This window comes from Ochlerotatus camptorhynchus, unplaced genomic scaffold, assembly GCF_037179485.1.
Source record: "Ochlerotatus camptorhynchus isolate MF236.1 unplaced genomic scaffold, CSIRO-AGI_Acam_v1.1 ptg000024l, whole genome shotgun sequence".
Taxonomy (NCBI): domain Eukaryota; kingdom Metazoa; phylum Arthropoda; class Insecta; order Diptera; family Culicidae; genus Ochlerotatus; species Ochlerotatus camptorhynchus.
Genome location: NW_027040516.1, coordinates 1,991,052 through 2,002,734, shown reverse-complemented (window position 1 = coordinate 2,002,734; position 11,683 = coordinate 1,991,052). Strand labels below are relative to the sequence as shown.

General features: G+C 47.7%; 1 protein-coding gene across 1 annotated transcript; it reads left to right on the top strand.

Moving 5' to 3' along the window:
- Gas41 (YEATS domain-containing protein 4 Gas41) lies at positions 1–957 on the top strand. Its single transcript, XM_065228937.1, has 3 exons — positions 1–178; positions 235–715; positions 783–957. The coding sequence occupies exons 1-3, from the start codon at positions 131–133 to the stop codon at positions 938–940; spliced, it is 687 nt and encodes a 228-aa protein (XP_065085009.1). The 5' UTR covers positions 1–130; the 3' UTR covers positions 941–957.
- The last annotated feature ends 10,726 nt before the right edge of the window (positions 958–11,683 follow it).

The following is an 11,683-nucleotide window of genomic DNA, read 5'->3' as shown; positions in this document are numbered from 1 at the left end:
TCAAAAACAAAACCTTTCTACAGAATTCTTCAACGTTCCTTTACGTTTTGAATGTAAAATTCTACCATTCTAAAAAAAATTGGTGCAGTGATACACTTAACAAGGTTTCCAAGTCGAAACAAACATCAACATGAATATCTCGACTGATTTCGGGCCAGATTCCGGCGGACGTGTGAAGGTAACTTCCTCCTATCTTGATACACTTTCGAACGGCAAAACAACTTATATTTTCAGGGCCTCACAATCGTGAAACCTCTAGTCTACGGCAACGTGGCCCGATCGTTTGGCAAGAAACGTGAAGAAGATGGCCACACTCACCAGTGGACGGTCTACGTGAAACCCTACCACAACGAAGACATGTCCACCTACGTGAAAAAGATTCACTTCAAGCTACACGAAAGCTATGCCAACCCGAACAGGGTCGTCACGAAACCACCGTTCGAAGTTACGGAAACCGGCTGGGGAGAATTTGAGATTGTGATCAAGATTCACTTTCACGATCCCACGGAACGGCCGGTCACGATGTATCACATCCTGAAGCTATTCCAGTCGCCCATTCTGGACGGAGAAGTTTCACCACAGCTGGAAGGCAAAAAGGTGCTGGTCTCGGAACAGTACGAGGAAATTGTATTCCAGGAACCAACCCAGCTGATGCAACAGCTGCTGACCAATGTGCAACCGGTGACGGGTGGCTCGTGGAAGCACGATACGGATTGTGAGTAGTGCTTTCGTGTTTTGATGCGGTACGTTAATTTTGAAATCGGATGATTCTTTAATTTCAGTTGAAGATAAGAAAGTTCAGTCTCTTGAGAATATAATTGAGACGAAGGGTAAGGTTAAAACAGAAATCTCACTTCTGAAGGATAAGCTGAAACTGGCGCGAGAAACCATTGCCAAATTCAAAGCGGAAATGGCAAAAGTACAACCACCGGCCAGCTAAATAGGTTTGTAAATACGCATTTTATATTTCTATATGTAATGATTAAATAGGTACAAACAGGTTACAAAGAGGTGAAACTCTCAATCCTACTAAAACTATCCGATTACTCCATGGAGTCACTTAAACTGTCGTGTGACAGTAAAGTGACATATGCGCCAGTATGGAAAATTTTCGCTTTTTTGTATTTTCACCAAACAGCCCATATTAACGCCAAAAACTTGCATTTTGACCAGTATTCGAAGTGGGTTCTACGAACGTCACTTTGTTGCAAAATGTCGATTTAAAATCTCGTGACGTTCGCAGAACAAAATTTCAAAAAATTAAATCCGATTTTGCTAGACATCTTCTTGCATGAGGATGTTGATCAGGATTATCATTATAGATTGAAATCAAATTGCGGTGCAATTTTACCTATTTATAATGTCTTAAGCGCTGTCCAGACTGAGCAGACATGTTTATTGTTTTACTTCAACAGGCAGGATGAAGCCCCAATGATTTTCACCTTATAAACCACAGTAAAAAAAAATACATTCAAGCATGGTCATAACATATAAATCATTTAAAAACAATTATCTTATAGTCAGTTACTCCTGCCGGCGTAAAACAGAAGAAAACTTTCGACGAAGAGCATCACAGGAGAGATGAAAGTTGAAAACAGAGATAACTCTGTTGAATACTCTCTGCACTCCGCAAATCGCACCGTATGCTTCATAATTTGTGCGACGTAGAGGCAGTCCTAGCATAAGGTTGTTACGAAGTGGTCGAGGTGTCAGAATGTCCTTCCTTGCAGGATATCGGCCACGGTTAGGGCTCTGCTTGTGTCTGACAACGGCTTTCGCAGGGCAATCTACGCAACGCAAAACGAAGAAAGTGGCGTTGAACAGATTTAATTCTCTCGGCACCGTTGTTGTAGTTTGGGTTCCACCGCTGAACAATACCTACTCAAGCGTCGATCGAACAAGCGAACAATAGAGAGATTTTAGACAGTAGATATCGGTGAAGTTTTTAGCTACGCCTTATCGGTTGTTCGGACTGGGAGGGAACTTTCCCTTTTGGTAGTGGACTGTACCGGCAGGGTGGTGGAGGAAGCAAGCGTCGATCGGAAATCCTCGTAAGGGCTCTGAAAAGAGCTGGTGGGTTCGACGCTGCTCCAAACCAGGGATGTGTGCAAAATAAACTTGATCGGGACGGCTACGCTAACAACTGTTTATTCTCTCCTCTTTCTCTCTACAAATTCTGCTTCTACTGCTGCTGATGTTTGCTGGTGCTTGGTCGGAAAAGAACTCTTGTTTTGCACGGTTTTTTTTTTGACAGTTAAATGATCTTTATTTCTTGTGTTTGTGTGGTTTACATGTATGAATTTTTCAAGTGACACAGATGCGTCTTTTCAACTTTAGTATAGTGAGATTTTAATTATTATTTACAGTTTCTAGTCCTATCAGGCCTATTTTAAAGTATGACCACCTTGGTGGGATTGGTATGATTTGAATTGGAAAAAGGAGTCTACTTATAACTACTATTTACAACTACAACTAACCTACAACTACTATATACACCTAACCTACTATATACAAATTGCTTATCAAAGCATGTTCTGATAAATTACATTTTTGTGCAAATTTAGTCTTAATTTCGTTAATTTTGGAATCTATTTTGGCAATGCCTGCCTCTTCATGTAAATTTGTTATTCTAGTGTCGAAAGGACGATCAAGAACCATCCTCAGCACTCTATTCTGAGCGACCTGAATTTTGTTCCTGTGAGTCTGTGCACATGATTCCCACACCGGAGCTGCGTAGAGGATCGCAGGTGCTATGATTTGTTTGTAGACGGCCAGTTTGTTCACCCTTGAGAGGCGGGATCTGCGGCAAATCAGCGGATACAGACACCTAACCAAGGTAGAACACTTGACTACAGTTTTCTCTACATGCGAACGGAAGAGGAGTTTTTCATCGATCAACATCCCGAGATAGGTTACTTCGGCGGACCACTCAACCCTTGTGCCATCCATGATTACAGTACAAGATGGAGCCGGTTTCAGTTTGGGCGATTGCCGATGTAGGAACATGATCGCTTGTGTTTTGGAGGGATTGATTTTAATTTTCCACGTGGTGGCATAATAAGCAAAGGCGTTAAGGCATCGTTGAAGTTTGTTCGTTATTTCGCGAGACATCCTTCCTTTGACGGCTATTGCGGTATCATCTGCGAACAGGAAGAACACGCAACCGTTTCCAAGGGGAGGAATGTCGGAAGTATAAATGCTGTAAAGCAAGGGGCCCAGCAGACTGCCTTGCGGCACTCCTGCTGGGATGGAAAACGTGTCGGAAAGACAACCATTCAACGATACCTTAAACGACCTTTGCTGAAGGTAGTTACGGGTGATTTTAACCAGATGTAATGGGAAGTTAAAGTTACAAAGCTTGTACACAAGTCCGTCATGCCAAACATTGTCAAACGCCTTTTCAACGTCTAACAAGGCCATGGCTGTGGACTTGGATACAGCTTTGTTACTTCGGATGTTATTCATCACCCGTACTAGCTGATGATTGGTGGAGTGCCCCTTTCTGAATCCAAACTGTTCCGGAAGGAGAATGTTATTTTCCTCGACAAACTTGAGCAAACGATTGAGAATGAGTTTCTCGAACAATTTGCTCAGCGCTGAAAGGAGGCTGATTGGTCTGTAGCTTGAAGGCAATGTTGGATCCTTACCGGGTTTGCGGATTGGTATGATTTTTGCTACTTTCCAGATACTTGGAAAGTAGTGCAGTTCCAAACATCTGTTGAAGATAGCGGTTAGAAGAGACTGCACTTTCATGCTGAGTCTCTTCAAGATCAAGTTGAATATACCGTCAAACCCGGGAGCCTTCATGTTCTTGGTGCATTTCAGCGCTGAGCAAATTTGTTGTACTGTAATCATATCCGCCGGAGGCACGACACAAGGGGAGGCATCTAGGTTTTGAACGCATTGCGCAACCTGATCTTCGAGCGGACTTTGGATATTCGAGCCAAGCAAATGCGATGAAGCGACATGCTCGCCGATCGCATTTGCTTTCTCCTGTGGGGTGATTAAAAGCCGATCGTCATCATTTTCGACTCTGAGAGGTGGAATGGGTTTGGGATGAGTTTTCAGGACCTTGGCTACCTTCCAGAATGGTCTGGAGCGGTCGTCCAGATTCTGGACAGCACGCCCGAAACTTTCATTTCGGAGTGAGTCCATTCTGGAAGCAATCTGTCTGTTCAGATCAGCCATTTCACGTTTTTTGCCCAGATCTCCAGTCCTCTGAAACTGGCGTCTACGAACATTTCTCAGGCGAATCAAAAGTTGGGTGTGGGAATCAATGGCAATAAACTTACCCCTCACAGGAACTCGTCGGACGCACGCCTCGTCAGCCACGGTTATGGCTTGGTGGAGTCCCTCCAACGCTCGGACGATGTCCTCCACGGTGTCAAGCGGCGGGTTGTCGATGATGTGCCTGTCTACCACGCGTCCAAACTGGGCCCAGTTTACGCGATGATAGTCCTTGCGCAGGCTTGAAGCAGGAGCCACGTTGCAGCCCAGTTCAGCCACCACCGGTTGGTGGTCGGAGCTGAGTTCGTTCAAGGCTACCGGCTTGGACAAGCCGATATTTGTCAGGAACAGGTCTAGCGTCGATGGGTTGCCCGCCGATGAGATGAATGTTGGTTCATCCGAAAACCAAACGGAATACAGCCCATGCTGTGAGTGGTCGAACAGGAGACGACCGTTCTGGTTCTGCTGGTAGTTCCGCCAGGCCTCATGGCGAGCATTCAGATCTCCTCCAACTACGAAGCGGGAACCGGTACGGGTGATGGTGGACAGGTCCTTCTTGAATTTAGCCGCTAGTCCACTGCTGGCGGCACACTGTCGAGGGCAGTAGACGGCGATGAACTGGACGTATCCAGTCGACGACTCCACCTCCACACCAAGGGCCTCGATGATAGAGGTGCGGATATGGGACAGAGTGTGGTATTTTATTCCTTTCTTGACGACGACCGCAACACCACCCCCCCTGGAGCTGGTGCGATCAAGCCGGATAGTGTTGTGGTCAGGCAACCAGAAGCTGTCGCCGGACTTTAGATGGGTCTCGGTTAGAAGGCCCACGTCGATGCTGTGCTTACGGAGGAAGTCGGCAAGCTCAATCTTTTTTGCTCTTACAGAGCAAGCATTCCAGGTGACGATAGTTAGCGGTTTAGACGCCATACTGGATGATGAACTTACCGAGCACTTGGATCTGTTCGGGCTTATTGCGGCACTTACGAAGAGCACCGGACATGTTGACGAAAATTTCCATCAGTTCATCCGCTGAGAACAGATCGGGGTTGTTGTTTTGTCCTGTTGGTTGTCTCCAGAATCCAGGGGGGGATGGAGAGCTTTGGTCAGCAGAATCATCGGAAGCTTCTTGAGGAGGGGCGGGTTGCACCCGCGAATTCACTTGCCTTTGCTGGGGAGCACGAAGAGGCGGAAAATCCTCCGTCCTGAATGATGGGGTTTTGTCCTTCTTGCGTCCTGGTTGATTGTTGCTTGACGCCAGCTTTCGGATGCGTTTGAAGTCCTCGCGTTTGGAGCACTGTCTGTCAGAGCCTTGATGTGCACCACCACAGTTAGCGCATTTTATCGCCACGGCTCCATCCGCAGGGCAGTTGGAAGTGGCGTGTTCTTGAGCGCAGTTGCTGCAGCGTGGCTTGATGTTGCAGTTGCGGGTACCGTGTCCAAAATTGAGGCACCTCTGACACTGCGTTACGTCACGATGACCGCCACGGTATGGCTCCCACCGTACGATGATGGAGTAGATCGATCGGATGGCTTGTAGCTCATTGAGCGTCACCGTCCCTTTCTGGAAGTGCACCAGGAAAAGACAATCCGGGTACGTCTTCACGTTTTCATCTCTCCTTGTCATTCGGAAGACAGCGATTGGAGCTAGCTTGTACCGGTTGATTTCGGCTTCGACCATCTTGGGGTCGAAGTTTGGTAGACCCCTGATGACTACCTTGAAGGGCTTCTCACCGGGGATGTCGTGCGTGAAGAATTCCTCCTTGGTATCCTTCAGATATTTCACGGCCACTTCGTACTCCGCTTTGGTTCGGAGCATCACCTTGGTGCCGATCCTACCGAGCTTAAACTCAGCTGCAACGCCCAGCGATGAAAGATCGCCAATCAGCGTGTTGAGTGGGACTTGCTTCACCACCAGTGGAGGAAGCTTCATTTTTGCTGCACTCGGGCTGGCAGCAGTTTCGTTGTCGACGGCGTCGCCGAAATCACCAATGACGCTGACGTTCGTCGCGGTGGCATCGTCCCGTCCACTCGCACCATCGGACTGACCTTGATTTTTCTTCCTCTTCTTAGACCGCTTCACCGTGGCTGAGGTGGGATTCCCTACATCGGTGGGAAGAGTAGCGTACCTATTCGAAATAGGTACACTCAAGCTACCCTCACCGCTGTTTTTCTTCTCCGTTTTCTCTCGGAGCCTGCTCCGGGAGCGCTGTCTTCCCATCACACGAAGCGACCGACACTACTGACGACGCGATTAAACTGCGAATGTTTGGAACAAACTAGAAACTTTAGAACAACTCGACAGAGCGAGCAAAGACCGAACTGTACTGCTTGACGTTCAAGCAGAGAATTATCAATAAATGCAAATGATTGTCGGTACTGGATTAGTAGTTGTAGATCTCATACCAGTAACGACCAACTTGATGTTTGTTTTGCACGGTGATGCATGCCTCTTTTAAAGCGGCGAGCGTTGATGTGGTCGTCGCTGATTGGTGGATGTTGTAGCCTATTGATGGTCTCGTTCTTCGCTGCTTGTTGGTCGTGTTCGTATCAGTTGACTTTCGGCGGAGACGGAACATACTCCCCCGGTTGAGGTAACTCAACGATTAACAACGATTGTCTAGAATTGCGGATTGGGTGTCGGTATCAGGGTTTCACGGATGATCGGCATGGTTCGTAGGTTCTTCTTCCTGTGTAGTAGGATAATTTCTGGGTGGGTACTTTGGAAAATAGTACAATTATCCGAATGCTGCTGCTGCTACCTCGTTGTTCAATGAAACGCTTGAAGAATGCCAGGAAGGCATCGGTGCTCAGATCGTATAACACTTCCAGGCCATCAGTGTAGATCGGATGCAGGTTTGCCAATTTCTTGCAAGGGTCGTGGGTAACAACTCGCTGAATGTCTTCCGCCAAATGGACAAACTGAACCACTTGGGTGATAGTTTCGGTTGCCTGGCGTGGTTGCGGGATGATTAAGGGCTGCTTTTTCTTCAGGTCGACTGGGTCATCTGGGTTGACGATAACTGCTTTCAGTGCAGGTAGCATCTGGTCTGGAACATTTTCGGGTAGTTCGATGTTGTACCTTTCTCTCTGGAGGAACTCAGGACCACTCCACCAAGACACGATATCGGTTTGTTTTTGGATCACAGCGTTCCGGTTTCTTCCAAATGACTGTAGTTGGTTGAGCGGTTTGTTGATCCAGGCCAGCACTATCGTACTTTCGCACCATAGCACAATTTCTCGGAACTCCATATCCAGGACTGGTAATACCTTCTGTACTAACCGGGTTAGCAGGTGAGCGGCGCAAAGTAGTGTTCTCAGTCTGAGCTTGCTGGCTCGATGTCGAATAGAAAGATCCTGTGGCGGTGGCTCCTCAGGCTTTGGTATTGGAACGATATCATTGGAATCAGGATAGGGCATCTTCGGTACAGGATTAGCTGAGCTTGGCTTGTCTGGTGGATCTCTTATTTGTTGTTTCTCAGACGTCGGTAACGGAACGAGTGCACTTGGCTCCAGAACTGGCCTTGAGTGAATTCCAGCTGACATCGGGACCGGCTTGAACATCGGACAGTTTTCGGTTGGCATCAGAAACCGCTTGAACACCGGATACTTTTCCATTGGCTTCGGGTACCGCATGAATACCGAACGGTTTCCAGTAGACATCGGAAACATCTTGAACACGGGCCGGGTTCCGGCAGACATCGGGAATAGCTTTAGCACCTGATGATTTCGAGTTGGCATCGGAAAATACAACACCGAATGGTCTCCTGTTGACATCGGTAACGGCGTGTGCACCGGATGGTTTCCAGGGGACATCAGAAACGGCTTGTTTACCTGATGAATTCTAAGGGTCATCGGGAATTGCTTGGACACCGGACGAGTTCCAGTGGACATCATGAAGGTCGTGACCACCAGACGGGTTCCAGTAGACATTTGGAACGGCTTGAACACCGGACGGGTTCCGGTGGACATCAGGAAAGGCTTGATTACCGCTTTGATTCCGGCGGACATCAGGAACGGCTTGGTGACCGGACGAGTTCCAGTGGATATCATTAATGGCTTGACCACCGGACAGGTTGCAGTGGACATCAAGAATGGTTTAACCACCGGATTGGTTCCGGCGGACATCAGGAAAGGCTTGATCGCAGGCTGGATTCCGGCAGAGATCAGGAACGGCTTGACCACTGAATTGGTTTCGGTGGACATCGAGAACGGTTTGACCACCGGATTGGTTCCGGTGGACATCAGGAAAGGCTTGATTGCAGGCTGGATTCCGGTAGAGATCAGGAGCGGCTTGGCCACTGAATTGGTTTCGGTGGACATTGAGAACGGTTTGACCACCGGATTGGTTCCGGCGGACATCGACAACGGTTTGACCACCGGATTGGTTGCGGCAGACATCAGGAAGGGCTTGATCACAGGCTGGATTCCGGTGGAGATCAGGAACGGCTTGGCCACCGGCTGGATTGCGGAGGACATCTGGAATGGCTTGACCACCGAATTGGTTTCGGCGGACATCGAGAATGGCTTGACCACCGAATTGGTTTCGGCGGACATCGATAATGGCTTGACCACCGGACGGATTCCGGTAGACATCACGAAGAGCTTAACCACCGGCTGGATTGCGGCGGACATCTGGAATGGCTTGACCACCGAATTGGTTTCGGCAGACATCGAGAATGACTTGACCACCGGACGGATTCCAGCAGACATCGGGGACGGTTAGACCACCGGATAGGTTCTGGCGGCCCTCAGGAATGGCTTGATTACTGGAAGGATTCCGGTAGACATCGGGTAATACATCAACACCGGATGGTTTCCGACGGGGATACAATTCAAGATCGGTCTGGTTCCAGTCGAGGTTAGGATTGTTTTCGGAACTTCACCAGCTGCGACGGACTTCGGTTCGATGGCTTGAAAGTCGTCTTGGAATAGCTTCGGATTGACTTCGGTTGTTTCGGGATGTTTAAACCGTTTCGGTTTTACATCCATGACTTGAGGTGAGTCCTTATTGACATGGCACTCGGTTGGTTCACTTGCCATGTTATTAGGCTTGACTTCTACGAACTTGGCTGAATTCTCGACGTAACGGTCCTCTGTCAATCCACGAGGAAGATAATTTGGCTTGCACGCAGAGTTGAGCTTAACATAGTCAGCTTCGGTTGGAACCTCATCTTCAATCGTACTTGTCAGCTTGGTTTCAGTATCGGCAGGATTACCGTACTCGGCCACACTGGCAGGTGGAGGTGAATCATCGACTAGCCGGACCTCGGTCGGTCCACAATGGGAGTTCAACGGCATAATCATGGGTTTCGCCTTCAAGAGTTCGGTTGGATTATCCACTTCAGTTGACTTCTTGATCGACTTCGTTTCGGTGGATTGATTCACAATCGTCTTCACATCGATGGTTTGGATCGGGTACGACATACGCTGCGGTGGCAACTTAATCGTCAATAACGTACATGGCAGTTCCATCGCGTGTGGAATCGGAACGGGCTGTTCCGTCATTCGAGTCATTGGTTGATTTTGGACGATCCGAGCGTATGGTTTGCTTGTGGCCGGTGATGGTGTTCGGTGTTGGTGGTGCCTGATATCGGTAGTTGGAAAGGCAAGCAGCAATGTTTCCACCAGTATACAGGCCTCGGTGTACAGATCATCGAAACGCAGGTAGTCCTCATCCTGCTCATCAAATCTCTCTGCAGAGATGGCGGTCATAATTCTGTTGTGCAACCATTGATACTCCTGGTAATACCGCTGGAGGTTCCTGGCGTGCCTGTTACACAGCACCGGATGCATGGTGATATCGGTTTCTTGCACTTCCTTCAGGATTCGCGTTACCTTCGCCTCTACTAAGCCACGAAGTACGATCAACCTTTCCACATCGGTCATCTTTGGAACGCGTAGTAAACTATCACACGCATGCGATTCACTTTTCGGAATATTGTTTTTCGCGAACGCGCTCACTCATATGATTCACTTTTTTGTATACTTCGCACACGATGCTGTCATCGGCAGCAGCGGAAGTAGTTTTGTTTGTTTGGTACTTGGCTAGCGTAGCAGGTCCGTTTCTTTCGGTGGGAAATCGGCTTCGTTCCAGTTGGCAGGAACATCTATGCGTAAACTTTCACGGCGAAAGCTTCTTGGCTCGTGATCCGGTTCGGATGGACCAAATTATGTTCGGACTGGGAGGGAACTTTCCCTTTTGGTAGTGGACTGTACCGGCAGGGTGGTGGAGGAAGCAAGCGTCGATCGGAAATCCTCGTAAGGGCTCTGAAAAGAGCTGGTGGGTTCGACGCTGCTCCAAACCAGGGATGTGTGCAAAATAAACTTGATCGGGACGGCTACGCTAACAACTGTTTATTCTCTCCTCTTTCTCTCTACAAATTCTGCTTCTACTGCTGCTGATGTTTGCTGGTGCTTGGTCGGAAAAGAACTCTTGTTTTGCACGTTGACAGTTAAATGATCTTTATTTCTTGTGTTTGTGTGGTTTACATGTATGAATTTTTCAAGTGACACAGATGCGTCTTTTCAACTTTAGTATAGTGAGATTTTAATTATTATTTACAGTTTCTAGTCCTATCAGGCCTATTTTAAAGTATGACCACCTTGGTGGGATTGGTATGATTTGAATTGGAAAAAGGAGTCTACTTATAACTACTATTTACAACTACAACTAACCTACAACTACTATATACACCTAACCTACTATATACAAATTCCTTATCAAAGCATGTTCTGATAAATTACATTTTTGTGCAAATTTAGTCTTAATTTCGTTAATTTTGGAATCTATTTTGGCAATGCCTGCCTCTTCATGTAAATTTGTTATTCTAGTGTCGAAAGGACGATCAAGAACCATCCTCAGCACTCTATTCTGAGCGACCTGAATTTTGTTCCTGTGAGTCTGTGCACATGATTCCCACACCGGAGCTGCGTAGAGGATCGCAGGTGCTATGATTTGTTTGTAGACGGCCAGTTTGTTCACCCTTGAGAGGCGGGATCTGCGGCAAATCAGCGGATACAGACACCTAACCAAGGTAGAACACTTGACTACAGTTTTCTCTACATGCGAACGGAAGAGGAGTTTTTCATCGATCAACATCCCGAGATAGGTTACTTCGGCGGACCACTCAACCCTTGTGCCATCCATGATTACAGTACAAGATGGAGCAGGTTTCAGTTTGGGCGATTGCCGATGTAGGAACATGATCGCTTGTGTTTTGGAGGGATTGATTTTGATTTTCCACGTGGTGGCATAATCAGCAAAGGCGTTAAGGCATCGTTGAAGTTTGTTCGTTATTTCGCGAGGCATCCTTCCTTTGACGGCTATTGCGGTATCATCTGCGAACAGGAAGAACACGCAACCGTCTCCAAGGGGAGGAATGTCGGAAGTATAAATGCTGTAAAGCAAGGGGCCCAGCAGACTGCCTTGCGGCACTCCTGCTGGGATGGAAAA